Source organism: Cygnus olor, chromosome 15 (assembly GCF_009769625.2).
Source record: "Cygnus olor isolate bCygOlo1 chromosome 15, bCygOlo1.pri.v2, whole genome shotgun sequence".
Lineage (NCBI taxonomy): Eukaryota > Metazoa > Chordata > Aves > Anseriformes > Anatidae > Cygnus > Cygnus olor.
In genome coordinates, this window is record NC_049183.1 from 16191042 (window position 1) to 16212878 (window position 21837).

The window sequence follows — 21837 nt, forward strand, 5'->3', positions numbered from 1 at the left end:
CAGAGTTCAACTGGATTACCTCCTTTTCTCTGTTGCTCAGGCACTGACCCAGCTCTCTGCTCATAGCAAGACCATCTACAGCCCCTCAGCCATCCAGATGGTGCTGGTGCTAATTGGGAACGAGGAAGAGCCTCTCCAGTGCCTTCCTAAAGGACTTCAACACTTTTGTCCTGAAGGTGAGTAATCCACGTGCCTGCAATAATCAAGTCCCTGGGAGCACAGCAGGTCAGAGGTGAACTCTCAGACTTTGAACTCCGGGAACCTCATGGCCAGACATAAAGTCAGTCTGGAAGACGTGTCAGAAAGGAGTTCCTCCTGCTCCAGCATGATTTGATCTCAGTCCAGCCCTTACTCTGGCTTAACTTCTGTGCACAGACCAATGTAAAAAAGGTTCTTCCTCAGAGGAACTTCGGGAAGCACACCCACCAGTCCAGCCTAGAGCCAGGATGTAAACAGCAAGGGCTTCGCTATTGCTGATCTGTGGTTACCTAATGACTAACAAAAAGCTTTCGACCAGGCCCCTAAGCTTGTTAACATCCCTTAAAACATGTGTGTATGAGTCAGAAAGACCTTCTCCTGCTTGTCCTAGCTCTGCTGAGCTGAGGCTCTTCAGTTAAGCAGAGCAACCTGAGCCTGCCCCAGCCTTACTTTATACATAGCACGACCACTCTGCTGACTGCTGTAACAAAAGCAGTGGCCGTGGGAGTGTAAGAGAGAGGAAATCCAAGCACCTGGCTTGCTTTGTTGTCCAACTCTGCTGACAAAAGAAAACCTGAACTGCCAAGGTCAATTCCCCAACAAGGCCACTGTTGGGCCATATTCCCAACTTTTATTGTTAAACAGGGGGAGGAAGGAAGGGGAGGGGAGCAGCAAAGAGGAGGAATTGCAGTTACTTTGCCAATTTTTCCTTCACCACTTTTCCTGCTTAGCTTCAACATTCAGGGCTTTCTAACAGCTCTGCTCATCACCTTCAATTTCTTCCTCCTTCCTCAGAGCTCTGATTTCCTAGGAAGTGCTCAAATTCGAGACACGATGCTAATGAAGGCAGCTGAGATTGTCTTCCCACAAATTCCTGACATGTCCCTGGAAGACACGTCTGCGTGGCTGCACAGACTGCACATTTTGCTCCCCAGTGTGAACGTGAGGAGTGGAGCTGCTGCCCCTCAGCATGCGGTGCCCGTCCTACCAAGCTTTGTGAGTGTCTCCCAGCAGGGCTGCAGCTGCCTTAGCCCTGTGTGGCTGTGGGGGCAGTCGCTCTTGCACCAGCATTTATTGATTGGGCAAGGGCTGCTTTTTACACCCAGTGTAAAACATGAAGATAATCAAAATCGGTCAATGACCCTGCTCTAATTGCAACATTTTCTTGTAGAGGGCTACCAAATATTAGGTCTTTATCTCTCAAGCACACCATAAATGATACAAGCCAGCAGAAAACAAAGCTCATTAGTCACATGCTATGGGCCAGCTACTAGCACCTGCCACCTTTGGTTTGTCAACATTAAGAACTTCTCCTCAGAGAAGTTCCCACTAGACCCATCTGTGCTGCTTTACTCACATGGAAATGATCTGTTGTATGGTTTGCTCCCCAGCATTGAAGCAATTGATGGAGTCTATCCAGCACTGTCAGCAAGGAAGAAACATGCTGTTTATGATTTTCAGAAGGCCTATTTGACAGCCCAGCTCACGGAGTCAGGTAAGGTGCCCACACATAACCTCTCAGTAAAGCACTAGTACGTGTATGTGGTATTTGTTCGTACTCCAAACATTCACTCTTTTACACCTAATGATCACACGTCCTCCCAATGCTGCAATTCAGTCACTTCTGCATAAGTTCACAACAACACTGGGAAACAGAAAGGGAAATTGCTTCTCCTTTTGAGGCTACAGGGAATACTGGTGCAAGGAGGTGTGATATGACAGAATAAATGGGAGATAGGCAGAGAAATAAGATTTCCATTTGGTGTAGTGATTTCCCGTCTCAAAGTGAATCAGAGAGCAGACCAGACCCTGCATCCGCAACAGTACAAATATTAGCCACTCTTCTGTTAGCAGCTAAGCAATTAGTCAGAGGAAGGATGCCTAGACACATCATCCTTCAGAATATGCTGTGGCTTTTAACTGTGCGGGTCTGTTTTGTTTACAGGATCAGCATGCCAGGATGGAACAACCGGGACTGAAGACTGGTCGCAAAAGAATCTGGGAGAGATGTGTTCAGGAGCTAAATTAAATGAACGACAAGCCTTTTACCCGGACATTGCTGGAGTCTATGCACTGAATAGTAGTAAAATTAGCACCAGCTTCCAAGCAAACTGGATAGCTTCCTGGGCTTTACACTGCACTAATGAGTAAGGACAAGATGCCCGCGGTTCCTCACAGCGGCACCATCTCCTACAGCAAGGATCATCTGGGGGAGAATTCTAGGTCTGAGCCATGTGCAACATCAGGGGGTGAAACACACATCTCTATTTGGATCTGTATCTGGAGACACAGTTGTAGGACTTTAATCAAACAGAAATAAACGCAGCCCAGCCCCCTCCTCACGGCGCCCGCACCCCAACCCCTTGGTACCACGCTGCAGCCCTGCGCACGCCCGCCCCTTTCACGACGCCGCGCCTCGCTTGACGGCAGCGTGGCGGCCGCCTTTTGCGGCAGTGTGGCAGCGCCGCCCTCCCCGCGGCTGCCGCGCTTGACGGCAGCGATGGCGTCGCGGCTGAGCGGGGCGCTGCGGCTGGCGGGCCTGGACGACTACATCGCGCCCTCGCAGGTGGGCCGGGGGCGGCTCGGGGCCGGGGGGGCCGTGGTGAGGGCCGGGAGGAGGTGGGAGGGAGGTGGCGTCCTCCAGGCGCCGTCAGGGGCCGGGGGCGCGGGGGGGGAGCGGCCCCCATGGGTGCCAGCCACCCCCGTGGGTGCTGGGCGTTGGCAGGGCTGGGCCCAGCGGCCTGGGCCCAGGGGCGCTGCCACGGGCACTATGCCACCCTAAAGGGTCACAGAGCCACCCCAGAGGTCACCGAACCGCCCCAAAGGTCACCGAGCCACCCCAAAGGGTCATCAAACCACCCCCAAAGGGCCACCGAGCCACCCCAGAGGTCACCCAACCACCCCAAAAGGTCGGCCTGTGCCACCCCTGGCAGGCCTGGGGTCATGGGGGCAATGAGCAGTGCAGCAGAGGCACGGAGTCTTCTTACCACAGTCTTCGAGCACCAGCAAAAGTACAAAATCCCAGACGTTTGCTGATAAATAGGGCAGAGAACTCCTTAATCTATGGAATGGGGTGGAGCAAATCCCGTTAACTCTCCCTGTAATTTGTGGGTTTCCCAGTGAAGTCTCCCACGTAAATAATGTGACCCACTGCTCGGCTTCAAATAGAGATCCGTGCTTGATTTATTCACTGAGCAGAAGTGAAGAATCATAGAGACTTGTGCCTGCAGTCTCTGAATCTGGCAAAATTCAGAACAAAAATGTAGTAAGGTTGGATTAAGTTAGGGGTGATTCTGTTTAAAGGTGTTGGCAGAGCAAGGATGCTAAAAGGCAAAACGAATTGTAGCCGTGGAAGTAGGACAAGGAGTCATAAGGTGCGTAAACAATAAAAATCGCACAAAATGTGAAAATACCCCTGAGACTTCATCACAGAACAATACGGAAAACTGGAAGCTGTCCATCTGAGGTCGTCAGAGTCCTTTCGACATTGCATGAAACTTCATTGGCACTAGCCACATGTTGACTGTAGCGACCACGCCTCCATCGGTTAAAATTCGCAATGAAGGCTGCACGATCATCTGTCAGATTCGAGAGAGGAGGACTTTGCAGGCAAGGCTCCTGAAAACACAGCTGTGTTATTTGAGAAAGAACACACAAACTCTCCTCTGGTTTTGGTATGATGCTGAAAAAGTGTTCCTTCTGTAAAAAAGGGGTAAGCGGATTTTGCTGGTACGTTTTCCCTTGGTGGTTATAAACACTGTAAGTATATCCAGTATTGCTTAAAGTAGAGCAAGAGGCGTTCACTCTAGAACAAGTCTTTGGGTTTGATCATTTTCGTTTCTTTGAAACCAGCCTTCCACGCTTCATTGCTCATCTCGTTTTGGGGTTTTATTTCTCTTTCAGGAATGTATCAAGCCTGTAAAGGTGGAAAAAAAGCCTGGAAAAGCAGCAGCTAAGATCAGAATTGAAGCAGATGGGAGCTATTTTCAGATCGGTCAGGTATTTGTGATTTTTCTTTATTATTGTGTAAAATATGAAGAAAATGCTAATGTATTGTTACATATTAATAGTTGTAACCTATTTAAGTACTCAGAGGGGACCAAGGTGTTAAGCATTGCTTTTTTTCATCAGCATTCTCACATCTGTTTTCCAAAGTCCAACTTCTTAATGATTACATTTTACAAGTAATAATTCTGATCTTGTGTCTATCATTGTGCTCTGAAACATTGACGTTAAGTAGTGGTGATTTTTAGTGTAAGAGCAGATAAGCTAAGTCTTTTTTGCCATCAATTCTTAAGCATTAATAATTCCTAGATTATTTGAGATAATGTCTTTTTTTATAGCACTATTTCGTACGGTGCAGTGTTACTTACAAAGAGATTCAATTGGGTTAGATGATCTTTTAACCTTAAAAAAGGGGGAGCAGGGGATATAGCACTTCTAAAGGAGCCTGATTTCTTATTAACATTTTTAATTTAATAGAACCTAATTGCTCTGTCTGTGTCTGACTTTATTGAGAAATGAAGTTTAAGGGAGAGTCTCACTGGAAAAATGACTTACTCAGGTCAATTAGTATGAAAAATATTTCTTTCCATTGCCATACCACACAATGATACTCGGCCATACGTTTCCCTTTTAGTGTCTGTGTAAGTTTTGCACACACAAAATCTGCAGAACATTCAGCGTCACCTAAAAATATTAGCAAGTTGTAGTTGTAACACGATTTCTTCAGCAGGAGTGAAATTCAAGACTCCTGTGAAGAAACAGCTCCAGCACTATTCAATAATACGAGCTGCGTCTGATAGAGGTGGTAAAGCTGTTGTGCTTTCTCCAGCGTAATGTTCAGTGCACTCTGGAGGTTGGTTCCTAAAGGCTTAGGATCTCTGTGGTCTACAATTCTGTGGTTAAAGTTGCAGCTGCAGTCTGTAGTATGTCAGCCGTGGCGGCCCAGTCTTCAGCCACCCATAAGCTGAAAAACTAAGCAAGACAGGCCGTATTTGCTCCTGGGAAAGTATACAATTTCAGAGTTTTGGAGCAATGTCAGCCCACCGGATAGCAGAAATAACTGTGGCCTCAGCAACTGTTCTGTATTTGCTGACAAGTTCATGGTCTTGTTAAAGTTTATCCTGAAGTTCCTCAACATGTTTGCGTGGGTATGCCGAATAATCACATTAAAATCAGCAGCCTTCAAAGATACAGGTCTTCCTCCTTATTTTGCTGAAAAAGAAAGAAAGAAAGAAACCAGGGGGGTAAAAGGAGTAATATCTTTGTTACTAAACAGAGTAAAGGTGAGAAACTGCCACCCTGCCTAATTCTCTATTGGGATCAAAACCAAGTCTAATCTGTTTCTTCCTAGGATGGAGAAGCACAAAAACTGGAGAAGGCTAAAATTACTCTGAACGACTGTTTAGCTTGTAGTGGCTGCATTACATCAGCGGAGAGTGTGTTAATCACTCAGCAGAGCCATGAAGAGCTCTGCAAAATACTAGCTTCTAACAAGGTAGGTGACAAGACAGGGGGAGGTAGGCTGCAAAGTTTTAATAAGGTCTTAATAGTTTGGTATGATGCGTCTGCAGAAGCATGTTTGGAAACAGCACGCACAAAAATTAGTTTCAAAGATGGGAAGGATCTGAATACGTTCTCGGTGCAGTGTGGTGCATTTTCCAATTTTTTAGAAAGTAATCATAGGTTTGGAAATGTCCTTTTGTGTTGCCAGCCTACATTAGTAACTAGGGAGGTAAACTAGAAGATCCTTGGTGAAGTTCTAATGTGCTACAATACTGCATGAGCTCTATTAGTACTGTCTGAACAGGTACTTTTTTTTTTTTTAAGACTGCAGCTCCCAATGAACAGAAGTTGGTGGTGGTTTCTGTTTCACCACAGTCCAGAGCTTCGCTGGCTGCGAGATGCAAATTGAGTGTTCTGGAAACAGCAAAGAAGTTGACTGCATTCTTAAAGAGTTTAGGCAAGTGTGGTCATGTGTTCTGTTAATCACGGGTGGGACTGCTGGGATGCATGGTAGGTACAAATTTCGTGAGCTCACAAGGGTGATGTAAATTAACCTCCGTCTGGATTCGTAACATTATGTATTTCGCATTAAGCTAAAATGCAAGCATTCTGCATTTTCAGTCACAAAGTAAAGTTGGAGTAATGGGGAGAAGGAACTTTAAATGATTCACATTTCTCCTGTGACTTCTGTCTTGTCTATGCTGACAGGCTGGGGAAAACAGTTCACTCGCAACTGCAGAGGTTGATAGCTGTGGATATGATGTGCAGTTTGCTGCTTGTATCTTCCCTGTGAATTTTAACACGTGTGCTGTATTGCCTAGGTGTGCACTACGTATTTGATACAACCTTTTCAAGAAACTTCAGTCTGCTGGAGAGCCAAAAAGAGTTTGTAAAACGCTTTCGAAAACAATCTGAAGACAAAAAGGCTTTGCCAATGCTAGCTTCTGCCTGTCCAGGTATGGTATTAAATTGGTTACAGAAATAATAAAATGGCGTACTAAAGTACATCAAAACAAGAATTCAGAAAGCTAGTCAGAAAAGTTCACATGGATAAATTTACTGAGAGGATTACTTGCCTCTCAGTACAAAGAGATCTTGGTGTTAATAGCAATAATGGTCTAGGCAGCTGCCTACTGATCTTTCAAAAATGAATTGTGTTACATTTCCTTTGCTTTTTGCACTGAAGTGAGTCTGAAAATGGTTATTAATGGTAGTAAGAGGGGGTAGTAATGGGGTTGAGGGGCTGTGGGCACCTGAAGGGGTGCTTGTTGTTTTTTTATTTATTGCAGCTGTTTGCTAATTAGACTCTCCTCAGGTTGGATCTGCTATGCAGAGAAAACCCATGGCAGTTTCATCATTCCTTATATCAGCACCACCAAGTCTCCGCAGCAAGTCATGGGCTCCTTGATAAAGGGCCATTTTGCAGAACAGCAGGTAAGGTCTATTGAACAATATCTGATATATATATATATATTCCTTTGTGTTTTACAAGAGAGCTTGAAAGTAAAAAGTTGTCTTGTAAGTTGCCAGCAAAGGCAGCATCTCTCTCACTTCCACAGCTGGTTAGAAGCTGGCCACTGGGCCAGTAACACTAAGCTTAAGCTTCATGGAGTACTTAAAACCTCTCTATGTTATTCAGGAAGGCTAGGGAATCTGATTTTTCAGTGTGCTTGTGCTGACATCTCAAATACCACTGTGTGGTATTATCATGCTGTTCACAGTTGGTGAATAACTTAAAATAAATTAACCTAAGACAAAACTTCAGTGAGTGTATACGTGCAGATCATGTCTTGTCTAAAAATTGCTTGTTCTTTCCCAACTTAATGTTCTGTTTCAGTTTGACTTAGTTTTGTTCTCAGTCTTTAACCTTTGGAATCTTTCCAAATGTAAATTTGATACTTAAAGACTAGAGTTATACTAATAGCCCAGAGTTGTCCAGCAACACAATTAAGCACCGTTTCTCATTGTATGATTTATTGTCCATTAACAAGCAGTGGTTTAACGCTTGCATTAAATAATTGCTGACACCTGCATACTTGTTACAAAAATTGGCAGCTACTAAGAATATTTGGCACAAGATAGCGAAACAATGGCCTTGAGTCAATGACTTATTTCCTCAGCTTGTACTTATTTCTTGGATAACTCTACATTATTTCTCACTTACTGATGCAGGGGTTTAGTAGCGTGTTAGAAACATGTCATGTAACTGAATAGGATTTCTCCGCTGATTGGATCATCTGCACTAGCAATAGGTGGGGGGGGGGAACTGTGAAAGACCATATTGTTGACAGTTGCTACGAAGTTGGGTTCTATGTTGGGTTCTATGAGAGAAAAGAAAAATATATTTTCATGTTCAATAATCAAGAGTATTTCCAGAGGCATGGCAGCATTAGTTTCTTCATTCTCATTTGTACTTGGAAAACATCTTGCACAAGATAGGTTTGATATTGACCATTTCAGATACATTGCTGTGTCTTTTTCCAGCACTTAACACCTGACCAGATATACCATGTAACAGTAATGCCCTGTTATGACAAAAAGCTAGAGGCTTCAAGGCCAGACTTTTTCAACCAAGAGTACCAAACTCGTGACGTGGACTGTGTAATCACCACAGGTAAGAAGAGCTAGAGACAGTCTAGATAATTTCTGGACTGGTTTTAATAATTTTTTTTTGGTGATGGAGGAAGTAATGCATGGATATTGCTGTATAATTTCACTTCAATAATACAAATCGTGTCCTAGCAAAGACTGCAGATATATGCTTAGGTATTGATCTGTAGGTTGTTTTCCTTTATCCCAAAAATATGCTGTGCTTCTGTTTTAGGAGAAGTGCTAAAGTTACTGGAACAAGAAGGAGTATCTCTATCAGATGTAGATCCTGCTCCTCTGGATACCATGTAAGAACAAAATCTCATTTGTACCTTTCAGGCATGTTCTTGTTCATCCACTATTCATACCAAGGTCTTCAACATAAGTTACCTCCTACTACTGTTCTGCTGTGTACAAGGCTGCACGTGTTTGCATTTATTTGTTTTCTTGCATCACTAATTTTGAATCGGTACAATTCTGCATGAAGTACTCTAGCAATCTGTGACAAATTTACACTTTTGGAGCACCTGTAACTATTTGCTAGATTTTAGTAGTTAAAGGATTAGCAATTCTCACCATAAATCATCAGGATTGCTATAACTAGCTCAGTAAGAGTATAACAGCAAAGTAATTGTGCAGAGAAGTACAAATTGCATCACAGTCGTTTAATTACTTTTACTCACAATATAACCGGTGGTATCCTATGAAAATCTACCTGCATACTCAGAGGAATGAAATAATCTAGGTCAGTGATAAAAGAGTTCGCTGAAACAACGCCTGTTATTGCACTGTCTGCAAACAGAAGTTTGCGTGTGTCTATTCGTTATCTGAGCTACTATAAGGATTCCAGTATTAAAGCATAAAAAAATATATTTAGGTCACTCAGCTAATCTCTGGGAGTCTTTATTTGCAAAAACATGATCTTAAACATATGCAAACCAGATGAGACTTCAGTTGCATTAACTGAAAACATCTGGTTAAGTGACAACTGCAGAGATCTAAGAGATTATAGAAACATTAACATCACATTTTATCCCTCTAAGTTGACATGCAGTAGTGGTTCCACACTGATCATTAAACCAAAGCATTCTCTTCATCAGTTTAGAAGAAATGTCTCTGTAGCGCTTTGTGCCATAATAAACACACTACGTATGTAGCAACCTTTAGAAATTTTAAAAGATTATTAACAATATAGTTCAGAAGTTTACTGTTCAGACTAAGTTTCCAGGAGAGATTTTCATACCCCAAATATGCAGCATATAGCACATGAATAGGAATTGGCACTTGTCTGTTTTCAATTGTACCCTTTGCAGATACGACGCTTGTTTTGAAATGTAGTTTATTTCTAAATAGGATTTAAGTCTTTCTAGTACAACTAAGTGCCATGGGCAGCCTTTGCTCAGGAGTTGTCTGAACAGCACATGTATGTTGACAGAGCTGTGAACAGAAGCATCCTTGCATGAGGCCTGTTTCCCAGTTTAGCTTTTACTGTTGCGAACATTGGTCGTTCCTGTGCTTCTGGAAAAAAAAAAAAAAAAAAAGAATGTGAGAGAGATTGTTTGCTGCAGTCTGATCCCTCTTATTTAAGGGATACTTTCAAAAAGAAAAACCGTAGTAAATGAGATTTGTAGCTTATACAGCTACTTCTGCACTTTTAGGTAAATTTAAAATGTGCATTCAGAGAACCTTGGTTACCACTGATCCGTAGCAGAAGGAAGACTTTCCAAATAATACACTGAATCAGTTCTGTAGAACTCAGTCTCTCGTTCACATTGCTCAGAAGGACTTCCTTAAGGAACTTAAGGCACACCAAGACAGTAGTCACTCTTTTTTCATTTACTGTAATTGATCTTGTTTCACTACTATATCTGCCTTGAAAGACATGGTGATATAAATAATATCAGGTGATGCATGGCTGGAGTACTGATAAAACTTTAGGAACTGAGAGACTGCATAGCATGGATGCAAACATGTTTTTAGTGCTGCCGTTAAACTTAACATATTGAATGAGTTTACATCAGCGTATGCATATGCATGTAAAGCATTTTGATGTATTTGTGCATTCTGAATTTATAAATTATTCCAGTATTGCCTTTTTCTAACATGGCTTATGCACAAATTGCTTTCACATCAAAAAAATAAAAAACGTCTTCAGCTGTAATAAACGTCTGCATGGCTAATTCCCAAAGGTACAATTTCAGAAGTTGCCCATGTAAACAAGCACTTCTGTTCTACCTGTTTTATTGCTATACTATTAACAGAATATCAAGGAGGAAAAAAAAAACATTCTGAAGTGTTCGGATTCACTTAGGAAATAAGATTATGGAGGTGTCAGTTATAACATACAACAAAATGTCTAATTACGTGATAAAAATCTCTGGCTCACTTCTTAGGAGTACATTCTGAGCACTAGGCCTCATGCTTGCGGTGATAAAGTGCTTCTATAACCTTTTGCTAGCTTTAACTTAGTAAATTGACTGGTTACAAACTGCACGTATTCATCAGAACTTGGAGCATTAACATAAGCAGTCCAATGGCTGTTGTTCTGCTTTATCCTCCAGCACGTGGAAAAGCCCATTAAGAGGTTATTATATTTGGCAGCAAGAACGAGATAAAGTGCCAGAAATCTGAGGACTTTTGCTGGTATAACTGTTTGCTCCAGGCCAGCGCTGAGGCTTACTGGCAGCCTCGTTTTAAGAGAGTAGCAGTACGTGAGGCCAGACACACTGAAACATTTCATTAATGAAGCTCAGTTCCTGTAAACAAGACCAAATTAAAAATAGTTTCTGAAGGTGATTACAGGCTAAAGTGTTGCCTTCTGCAGTTCTTCTAAAACTAAGATTTTATCGGCAAGAGGCAACATCTTCGATTTGACTTGAAACTGCTTGGCCTGAATTCAAGTGTTTTCCCTCCTGCAGCTGTTAGTAGGAGAATGCAAGTGTCACTGCCTGATGAGTGCTTATAAGCATACCCCATATTTTATTATTCTCTTATAACAAAAGCTATTGTTGTGGCTTCCATCTGGTGAGCTGTTTTTCAAGAAACATTATCTTGACCTCTAAGTACTTGGTTGTGTTTTAGGATATCAGTGAGATGGACTTATTTGTGCAGAACTTGAATTAACAGAACTTACGTTAGCGCAGTTATTCAACACCAGAGGCGTGTTGAACTAGAACCAGGTTCTTGCTGAGGACAACCATGTACAGAGCAAATGCTCTGGCAGTGTTAGGTTTGTTCATCTTTATGTTCTGCAACTTTGATAGCCACGTGAAACCACAGCAACACAGGTTTCATCTCTTCATGCTTGGACAGACAACGCTGATACCTCCCTGAAGCGTTCTCTGATGTCCTGGCAACCAGATATAAGTACCCGTTTTCCAAAAAAAAAAAAAAAAAAAAAAAAAAGGTTGTAACAGAGAACTAGAGAGCTTTAAATAATGAACTCAGCTTTTGCTGATGTTGCAGAAAAGCTTTATGACCGATGTCTCTTGACTGACTCTAGATTGTGTTCTCCACGAGAAGCATAGGCTGCACAGATCCATGCCCCCAGTGCTTCATTATTTCCCTCCTCCCATTTCTAAGTATAACCCAGGATGTTTGTAGAGATATTAAACAGGAAGCTAACTAAAAAATGCATTCGCTTAGACATCTCAGGTAATTGCCCTCATAACTCAAATGTTCCCAAATGTAGTTTTGTTGTGCGAAGATTAAGTTGGCAGTGGGGTCAGGTCTTATGGGGGCATGTGACAGTATTTCCATTGAGCTTGACCCAAGGGATGTTAGACAGCATAGAGTTAAATCTGCAGGGCCCTGGAGCTATAAATAGTCTCTTCCCAGGAGAAAAGGAAAGGCTAGGAGTTCAAAGGGAGCCGGTCTGTGGCTTGTTCTATTGCTTTTGAATTCCCTGGATGAAAATTCTGCTATCAGAGAACCGCACAGGACTAACAACATGATGCTTCTATTAGGAGTACTGAAGCTGTGTTAGCATTGGCATAATGAAACTTCTGTTTGAAGGAACAGTGGGCTTTGTGCTGGCTGTTCTGTTTTGTTGGAGAGTCCCTTAAAATTGCTTCTTTCTTCCTTTCCTCAGGTTTAGTAGTGCTGCAGAAGGGGAACTCACTAGCCACTCAGGAGGTGGTTCTGGTGGTTATTTGGAGCACATATACAAGTATGCAGCCAAGGAACTCTTTGGAATTCAAGTGGATACAATTCAGTACAAACCTTTAAAGTAAGAAGTTTAAAGTTTTTACAGAAAGCACTATTTTTATTGCAATTCTGTTTATGCTTTATCTTGCCGATGGGCCGAAACTTTCTTTGCAATGTTAAACATTTTACTTCGAGGCATGGGAATTGGCTTCTCACTCCCACAGTTGCTGAGCAATAAATCAGCCAGCATTCCATGCAGCCTGGCCCTTGGAGACTTCTAGCCCCTTCACCACCCACACATTTTATTTTGGCCTGATGGATTTTCCTAGTATCAAGTTTCAGATAATTTTAGAGCAACTTAGAAGTCAGAGCTCACATGGATCTGAGTTGTCTCACCTGCAGTCAGGCCAATAATGTAGCTTTGTTACTGATGTAGCTATCATGGAAGAGAAAAAGCCTTATGTCAGGATTTTGGAACTCTGTTTTAACAGTGTTATGGTAAGACAGAAAACAAGTCACTTAGTTTGGGTATAGAGGCACATTTAGCTGAGATTCCTGCTTGCCTTCTAGGTATAAACTTAATGTGCCACTTATAGCAAGTTACTGCCCTGATTAACGATAGGATTCTCTGGTGTAGGAAACAGAAGGAATATAGAAACAGTTCCTCGCAGTCTCAAACAAAACACTTGATAAAAGTCAAATTACTTATTACCAGGAACAGGTATTTCCACTAATGTTAGGAGTCCGGAAGCCTTCAATGATAGCTTCCTCCATGGTTTTATGACCCACTACAATTTAAGTTTCCTTCAGTAGCCTCGCTGATGTGTAAGTTGGCTGAAGCCAGCTCAGGTGGCCTATCACAGTGAAACTTCAGTTTAGGCTCCATTTGCTTAGGTTTTAAGGATTTATTCAATACAGGTGTTCTTCAGGAAACTGAGTTCAAGCAGCAGGTCCTCAAACAGGATCTGAAAAGGATTTGTAAGCTAGCTCTGCCAACTGTTTTGCTTGGGTGGTAAAGAACTAGGACAGCTTTCTCAAGTAAGACTCTATGAAGAACTTCATTTCAACACAGGCTTCTTTGAAGTTTAAAATAGAAGTTAGTTTTGATAAGACATTCTCTGCTCTTGTTCCTCAGAAACAAGGACTTCCAAGAGGTGACACTGGAGAAGGATGGAGTAGTTCTGCTCCAGTTTGCTTTGGCATACGGGTTTCGAAACATACAAAACTTAGTGCAAAAGTTGAAACGAGGGAAGTCACCGTATCACTACGTTGAAGTCATGGCCTGTCCATCAGGTAAGGCTGCATAGGGATTTCACTATTACAGTCTATAGGTGTAGGAAGCCATATGAAGCTATAACTAAGATGTGAGACAGCAGCAGCTTCTCACATCCGTGAATGTTGTGGCGAAGTCTTCAAATTCTTAAGATGGGATAGTCACAACGTGGGATTTCAAAGGGAGCATATATGTTTTCCACCCAGAAGCTAATAATTCTTCAGGATTTAAGTAATTACAGTTAAATTTCACGTCGAAATAGTAAATCCAGAACATATCCCAAGATACTTATCTTACCTTCAGTTGAGACTGCAGGGCTGTTTTTGCCTAGGTTGGATACTCTCTTTTTTTTCCCCCCTCCCCTGACGACAGAGGAAGAAAACCAGCCCTCCTTGCTTCCTCTTATCTCTGTCTCCCTGGCACTTCCCAGGAAGCCTTGGAGCCCTGTCACAGCTGGGCTGAATTAGCATTGGGTCACACCAGGCAATGAGCTCCCCTCTTGGGCTGCTGCCTGCCCTGCTGCTGTTAGATAATGGGGGCGTGTTCTTATTTCTGCAGCTGTTCGCAGGTGGAAAGTAAGCTTAACTGTAGTTGGTTTTGTTTTCCTGATAAAACTGCAGTAATTTCTAAACCCAGTGATATTTTCCCACTTTGCTTTACGCAGGCTGTTTAAATGGAGGTGGTCAGATTGAACTGGAAGGTGAATCCAGCAAGGACTGGCTCCAGCAAGTTGAGAAGCTGTATAATTCTCTTAAGACTGAAATTCCAGAGGAGAACCGGACTGTAACTGAACTGTATGAGCAGTGGCTGGGTGGCTCGGAGTCAGAAAAGGCTGGGAAAGCTTTGCATACGGAGTACCACGCAGTGGAGAAAACAAGCACCGGATTTAACATCAAATGGTGAAGACTGATGCTGGAAGCAGATCTGTGAAGCCCAGATAAACTCAGTGCCTTTTAAAGTTGATTGTATTTAAGATTCTCAAGAGACAGGTAGAGCTCTGCGCCATCACTGGTGAACTGCACTTTCTGACTCTCCTTGGGAGAAGGTAATGTGCATATAGGCAGGCAGTACTAATTCCTACAGCTTTATAATTATTATAATGATGTGAATAAACGACAAACAGTGACTTAAATACATGTTAAGAGAAGCAGTAATGTATCTTAGCCTCTGCAGTCTTTAACGACTAAATCTGCACTCCCTTTACAATCCTATTCCTAACAGAAGTGACAAATTTAAGGTACTGAAGGATTTGGCTTGCAGTACGCTGTAACCTCACTGAGGTGAGCTTTATGCTACCTGAAGAGTATTTCCCATCCAGGCTTTGCTGTATTTTTCACAGCACTAAGTTTTATGGCTGTCTTTTTTGGGACATCCTCGTTTAGTTATAAATGGTCTAATTAGACCTTGGGTTTTGTTTTTGTGTTTCTCTGCCCCTGACTGGATGCCCTTGAAGTCCAGCTGCAGCATCTCTGCACTGGCAGAGGGGGGCGGGTAGCAGCAGCCTGTAATCATGTGAGAAGCATCATCTCTAGGGCTGTTCTGTGGCCTGCTGAAATGTGACTCGAATGAATGTTTAAGAAGAAAAAGCTATGTGTTTTTTTCCTTTGATTATAACAATCGTCCATAACTGGGGGCAATTACATCTCTCTCTCCATAAATACATGGAGATACACACAACTGTCACATCTACCCTGGCCTCAGCAGCCAGTTACTGATGAGTAATATCCTTAAACTCAGCACAAACAGTTTTTACAGTGCTTCAAGTAAGAATTTATTGCCACTTTTCTTTTTGACAAAAGTCCTTGGTGTCTTTGAAAGGTGTTAATTTATAAAAGGTCATAGAAAAAGGCGGCTGTGGGATGTAATCATTATCCCAGCTTACCAGAACAATCCAAGAGGTTAGCAAAAATATATCTGATTTAATGTGGTGCATTACGATGCTTTGCCAAAACACGTGTGGATGTGAACTAGATTTGGTCTTTTGGTACGGGAGATGATGTGTGCTTGACTCGCTATCTGTATTTTTACGTATGGGTGTTTTCAGAACTATTTACAGAAAAAAAAACTGTGAATGACTAACTCTGTTTTGGCCTATTTAATCTGAATGTCGTTTCACAAAGTGACAACGTGTATAGGAAGGGGACAGTGGTAGTGGGGGGAGTTGCAGCTTTACCTTAGTTCAGGGTGAAGGGACACGGGCAGACGTGGAATCTCCTCATGACCGCTGTAGCTGCAAGTGACAATGAACTGAAAAATCACGTTCTTGCTTCACTTAAATATTTCTCCTTTTCCAAGTTCCTTTCTGCAGAGTCACTCTTCATCACGTAGCAGTGAAGTAGATGAGAACTGAACACAAAGCTGCCCTTTTGCTTTCTTCCTTCAGAGTAAATACAAACAGCCGGAGCTGATTACTGCATCTAGCCCAAACTGAAACCTTGCCCAGACCCTCTTCAGAGATAACCCTCACTCAGTTACTGCAGGGCTGGCAAAAGGCAAAGCTGCCAGACCTTAACCTGCTTCTCAACAGCTTCTCTGACACTTCCCTGTGTCCTTCTCAAAGCCTCCCAGCATTCATTAGAAGTAAGCCAACAGTGTAAAAGACAATTTTAATGTTTTTTAATTAAAAGCTTTACATATTTTAGGTGTTACCGATCAATTAGTGAATTCACAGTGTTCATAAGGCAAAAATCTCCCCCCGTTTCCCCCTCCCTTCCCTAGTCATACACGAGCAAGTTGGTAGTTGCAGTGAATGCCCTTCTCCAGGCATAGTTCTGTAACACAGTGTTAGGCTAAATCATAACATTTTTATCTACAGGAAGAGATACCAGTGCTAATGCAAACTAAGTCCAACATGCTGAAGTGCTGAGACCATAAACTGCGTACATCAGTGCAAAAGAAACACATTCTGTTTCTGTTGAGAACATGCACATCCAGCCAGAAGTGCACAAGTAAAGCTGAATTAGCTGTAGATTAAACTGAGGATTTGCATTTTGTCACCTCCAGTTACCAGGTTACCAACATGCACCTTACTAAAGCTGTCAGAGGACTCTCCACCCAGAACGTACCCAGAGCACAGCTCCCACAAACTCTCCCAGGTGTCTGCTCTTGCCATGATCTCAAGAACAGCTCCAGCTTCACCCAGCCTTTGGGCTGCATGCTGCTGTCAACACGAGCAGGCCCCGTGGTAGTTCAGGAACCCTCCCACACGCACCCAAGTGCGTCTTCGCTCACAGTATAAATAATATTCCACAGGCACTCCCCAGGTAACAGATGCCTGTCAGGGCATCACCTACAAACTGTACCGTTGCATCTGAACTGAGTAACTGGGAGGCAATAAGTACCGAGGCAACTTGTGCAGCAGGACTGACTCTTCCCTTCCTGTGCAGAAGAGTAAATTCTAACAATATAACTTAAAAAAAAAAAAGGGCAAAAAGAAAACCTTAGTCAAGTTTCTAGCAAGGGAAAAAAAGGCCGTAAATCAGGCTTCAGTGCTAACAGATGCAATTCACAGTCCACACACGACAGCTCCTGAAGTCAACTCTATTCCAGTGTTAGGAGCTATAAAGTTTGTAATCAGTGCTGTTTAAAAGGACACCCCCTGTGGTATGGGGCTGTGGGGCCAACTCCTCTGCTCCTCTCTGTTCTCATTTAATCTGCATGAACTAGGGGTAAACTGAGCAACACCGAGACAACTAGCCACACACACATTGCACAACTGAAGTAAAGGGAAAAAAGAGATTTGCGTGACTGCCCAACACGGAGCAACCTGCCCCGAACCAGACCCATCGGAGGGATTTTCACAGCTATTTACAGAGCTACCTCCAAGCCCTATTTTTCCCTACAAAACTACGTTACTCAGTTTTGTAATACAACTCACCACCACCTGCAAAATAAAAGCTCTACACATTTCTCAGACTTAAAAAGTAAAATAAAATGCAATACAGTACTGATTTTGCACAAACTGAACAATGAGGGCTGCAAACGCGGCATAAGAGACCCAGCTGCTCCCTCACTCTTATTCTAGAGGAAAGGCGAGGTACACGTAAGTTTCACCCAGTATTTTTTCAGTATTCTATCTTGGGGAAAAAAAAAAATGTAATGGATCCATAGCAGCATGTTGTTGCTTGCCGCCTAAAAGCTCTTCCACCCTGAAAAGCACTGTAAAAAGAGTGGTTTAGAGCATGCCCTCCTCCATGCCTGAGCTCCACCTGAATGTATCCTGCAAGGTTTAAGCAATTTGGATGGCTCCGGTAAGTCAGCAATTGCCTTAGAAACCCCTAAATGATCTCCTACACTGCCTACAAAAACCAGAAAGTAAAAACGGAAGAAAAATACACAAACCACAACGCAGGCAGGGTTTCTGTCAGCCCAGCTCTGAAGTCCAGCAGCTGCTGCTGACCTCCAGCTCGACGCCTGTCCCCTGGCCGCTGGGAGCCCAGGGCCAGCCCTGCGGCAGCTCCTCCTGCGCGTCCCCAGGGCCTCGCACCCGTCCCTGCCCCGAGCCTGATCAGGGCACGGGGATGCCCGAGCGGAGCAGCACGAGGCAGTTGGAGGAGGCAGAAGGGTCTGGAGCCCGCTGGGTGCTGCCGGTCTCCCCGCTCCCCCAAACGCCTCCTCACCCTCTGCAGCAGCACCCACGTCCCGGCGGCGCAGGGCTGACCGGCGTGGCTGCTCGCTGGAGGCAGCCACACGCTTCCAAAGCTCCCGAGGGCAGCAGGAGCCGGGCTCAGCATTGGAGGGAGCGACAGCAGATTGGGCTGCAAACGAGCAGGCTCGGGACAGGAGCCCCTTCCCAGCGGCGAGGCCCCTGCCACCACCGGGACGCTGCGTTTTGGTGGCCGTGCCCACGGCCGCACCGGGGAGCCGCCTGCTGCCACCGCGGCTCACTTCTTCTCCAGGAAGGGGCTGAAAAGTCCCCAGTCGAAGGCCAGCACGGCCTGGGGATGGGGCCGCTCCTTGGGCTTCTTGAAGTTATCCTTCTCGGTGCGGAGAGCCCTCAGCACCTCCACCGGCTCCGTCTTGCCCGTGAATTTCTGCACGGCCTCCTCCCTGCAAGGGCAACGGCTCCGCTGAGATGGCGGGGACAGGATGGGGACCCAGCTTTCCACCAGGACAGTGGGGGGCACAGCCTCATGCTGGGGGCACTGCAGGCACGCAGGGCTGGTCTGCAGGTACCCTGCGGTGGCAGCGCGGGACCCCACATGCAGGCACCCTTCCCTCCCTCGGGGCTTGGAATTCCCACTGTCCAACAAAGCCACTGGGAGAAGGGGCGATGCCAGAGGGGAAGGGGGAGCAGGTATGGGGCCGGGAGCAGCAGGACAGGGATGGACACTGGCCCCGTTTACGGGCTGACCCGTGCGGGGCCCTTTGTGCCCTCAAGTTGCCGGATCTGCTTACGTGACCCGCAGGAAGGGGTTGTAGAGGAACTCCTCCTGCAGCGTGGAGGGCACCGTGGGCAAGTCCTCATCATCCCGCTGCTGCAAGGAACCAGATGCGTCCAAAAACCTGCTGGCACCCAACATCCCCCCCGCCATCACCCCCACAGGGGCACAGACACTTACTTTGGCCCACGCAAGTTTCTTCTTCACTACTTCGTTCTCCGGTTCCACTTTTAAGGCGAACTTGAGGTTTCGGACGGTGCACTCGTGGCCGCAGAACACCTTCTGCAATGGCAGTGGGAAGCACCCGGCGTCACACACGCTCCTGGTGCCGGATCCGACCCTGCTGCACCCCAGTGCATGCAGCCCTGGGGATGGGCGCTGCCTCCCCATCAGCCCCCCCCCAACATTTCGCCCCCCCCAGGCTGAGATCCGGGGCGCTCACCGTCTCCTTCGGCAACGCCCCCAGCACTTGGGTGAGGTTGGTGTACATCTGCTCCGCCGTCCCCTCGAAGAACTTCCCGCAGCCTCCCACGAACAGGGTGTCACCTGCGGGGACGTGGGGCTGGGCATGGGGGCGGACCCCAAACCCGCAGCCGGACAGGGGTACGCGGCAGATCTGCCCCAAGAGCATGGGGTGGGCAGCGTGGGGTACACGGCAGCGGGGTGGGGGGTACCTGAGAAGAGAGCTGGTGCATCTGGGGAGCCGTCCTCCCACATGAAGTAGCACATGTGGCCCGAGGTGTGGCAGGGGGTGAAGAGGCACCTCACGCGGATGGCCCCGAACTGTGGGGAGGGAGGGTCAGGGCCATGGCCAGGCGCTCTCCGGGCTCACCGCGAACCCCTGGCCTCCCCGAACCCCCCTGTGCTGCCTGCCCAGGGCCCGGGGGGTGGGGAACACCAAGGGGGACGCAGCCTTTGGGGTGCCCCAGCGCCATCCCAAACATGGCGGGAAGGGGACAGGGCTTCTCCCCGTGGTCAGCGTGCCCACCCCACGTGAGCGGTGCCACCTCTGCACCGCCCCAGGGGCTGCACACCCGCAAACACCCCCAGGGCCACGCACCGTCAGCTCCTCGTTGGGGGCCACCTTGCGCGTCAGGGCCCTGATCCGCTCATCGGCGCCGTACACCCGCAGCCCGGGGCACAGCCTCGCCAGCTCCTCATTGCCCCGCGCGTGGTCCCTGCGCGGGGAGAGGAGGCGATGGGCACCGCTGGGCACTGCTGGCCATGGCCATGGCTACGGCCACCGCCTGCACCCCATGCGGTGGCCAGAGGCACTTACCAGTGGTGGTGGGTGGTGAGGACGGCTCGCAGCACCACGTCCTCCCTCCTGACGATCTCCAGCAGCTGGAAGGGGCCAGGAGCAGCAGGACGTGAGCGCAGGAGGTGATGAACGCCCAACGCCGCACACCCGACGCCCCGCAGCCGCCCAGCAGAGCGCGGCCACTCTCGGAGCAGCCGGCACCCAGCGCAGCGCGGGATCAGTCCTGCACCACAAACCGGGGGCCCGGCAAAAGGAAAGGCACCCCAAAAACCACGCACGGCCCGGCGTGGGGGGGCTGCCAGGGGCCCAAGGCACGGCTCAACGTGCGGGACCCATCGCCCAGAGCAGGGCAGGGGGGTGCAAAGGGGCAGCTCCCGGGGGGCTGGGGGCTGTTTTGGGGCCGGGGTCATTTTGGGGCCGGTGGCGTTCTGGGCCCATCGCGCCCTCCCCCCCCCCCCCCCCCGGCTCCTGCGCTGCAGCCGGGGCTCGGCCGCCTGGAGCCTCCCCGGGGAGCCCAAATTCGGCGCCCCCAGCCCCCCCCCCCGGGGCTGCCCTCCCGGAGGAGGAAGGAAACGTGCGAGCAAGCGGCGAACGCTTAAAAAAAAAAAAAGGAGAAAAACAAAAAAAAAAAAAAAAAAGAAAAACAAAACAAAAAGCGCCGGCGCCTGCAGTGCCTGCGGCAGCGGGGGGGGGACGGGGGCTGTTTGGGGGGAGCGATCGGGGCCGGTCGGGCTGGGGGGGGGGGGCCGGGGGGGGTCCGCTCCGGGCAGAGCCCCCCCCCCCGGACCCCCCCCCCCCCGGGCAGGGGAAGGGCCCGGCGCCTCTCACCCTTTTGGGCACGGCGGCGTCCACGGCCACGGCGTCGCGGGTGCGCTCCTCGATGACCAGGTACATGTAGTTGTCCTCCAGCACCGAGATCACCTTCACCTTCATCCTCCCGGGCCACCCCCCCCCGGCGGCGGAGGCGGCCGCTACCTGCGGGCGGGGCCGGGCGGGGAGGGAGGGGAAGGGCCGGGACGGGACGGGACGGGAGGGGAGGGGAGGGGAGGGGAGGGGAGGGGAGGGGAGGGGAGGGGAAGGGCCGCGGCGAGAGGGAGGGCGGCGTCCACGGAGCCGGGTGGCCAACCTCGTCCCCTTCCCTCCCTCCTTTTCCCTTCCCTCCCTCCTCTTCTTCTTCCTTCCTGCCCTCCCTCCCTCCTTTTCCATTTCCTTCCCTTCCCCTCCTTTTCCTCTTCCTTCCATCCCCTCCCTCCCTTTTCCTTCCCCTCCTTTTCCTTCCCTTCCTCCTTTTCCCTTCTCTCCTTTTCCTCTTCCTTCTCCCTTCTCTCCCTTCTTTTCCATTCCCTTCCCTCCCTCCCTTTCCCTTCCCTCCTTTTTCATTTCCTTCTCTCTCTCCCTTTTCCCATCCCTCCCTCCTTTTCCTCTTCCTTCTCTCCCTCCTTTTCCCCTCCCCTCCCTCCTTCCCCAGCTCTCAGTGCAAT

General features: G+C 47.1%; 3 protein-coding genes and 1 long non-coding RNA gene across 6 annotated transcripts in view; 1 reads left to right on the top strand and 3 right to left on the bottom strand.

Moving 5' to 3' along the window:
• LOC121078260 (mesothelin-like) overlaps nucleotides 1-3322 on the bottom strand; it is a 25321-nt gene extending 21999 nt beyond the window's left edge. Inside the window, 1 exon segment of the mRNA XM_040574213.1 lies at nucleotides 3186-3322. The gene's annotated coding sequence lies outside the window, so the exon portion shown is untranslated.
• CIAO3 (cytosolic iron-sulfur assembly component 3) lies at nucleotides 2612-18036 on the top strand. 2 transcript variants are annotated; one of them, XM_040574203.1, is made up of 11 exons: nucleotides 2612-2764; nucleotides 4102-4197; nucleotides 5555-5698; nucleotides 6031-6163; nucleotides 6528-6662; nucleotides 7022-7140; nucleotides 8191-8320; nucleotides 8531-8603; nucleotides 12386-12523; nucleotides 13577-13734; nucleotides 14379-18036. In XM_040574203.1, the coding sequence occupies exons 1-11, from the start codon at nucleotides 2699-2701 to the stop codon at nucleotides 14615-14617; spliced, it is 1431 nt and encodes a 476-aa protein (XP_040430137.1). In that variant the 5' UTR covers nucleotides 2612-2698; the 3' UTR covers nucleotides 14618-18036. The 2 variants fall into 2 exon arrangements, with proteins under 2 accessions (XP_040430137.1, XP_040430138.1); XM_040574204.1 differs by lacking the exon at nucleotides 2612-2764 and adding an exon at nucleotides 3740-3910.
• Nucleotides 9183-12379, bottom strand: LOC121078262. The gene is made up of 2 exons (XR_005824514.1): nucleotides 11429-12379; nucleotides 9183-9813 (listed from the first exon to the last, which is right to left on the bottom strand). It is a non-coding gene; the product is annotated as an uncharacterized LOC121078262 (long non-coding RNA).
• Nucleotides 18037-18164: 128 nt separating the features above from the next.
• Nucleotides 18165-21378, bottom strand: LOC121078258 (hydroxyacylglutathione hydrolase-like protein). 2 transcript variants are annotated; one of them, XM_040574211.1, is made up of 8 exons: nucleotides 21185-21378; nucleotides 20375-20439; nucleotides 20156-20273; nucleotides 19770-19878; nucleotides 19538-19641; nucleotides 19276-19377; nucleotides 19112-19191; nucleotides 18165-18763 (listed from the first exon to the last, which is right to left on the bottom strand). In XM_040574211.1, the coding sequence occupies exons 1-8, from the start codon at nucleotides 21287-21289 to the stop codon at nucleotides 18598-18600; spliced, it is 849 nt and encodes a 282-aa protein (XP_040430145.1). In that variant the 5' UTR covers nucleotides 21290-21378; the 3' UTR covers nucleotides 18165-18597. The 2 variants fall into 2 exon arrangements, with proteins under 2 accessions (XP_040430145.1, XP_040430144.1); XM_040574210.1 differs by having other exon boundaries at nucleotides 19112-19377; nucleotides 21185-21373.
• Nucleotides 21379-21837: the final 459 nt, after the last annotated feature.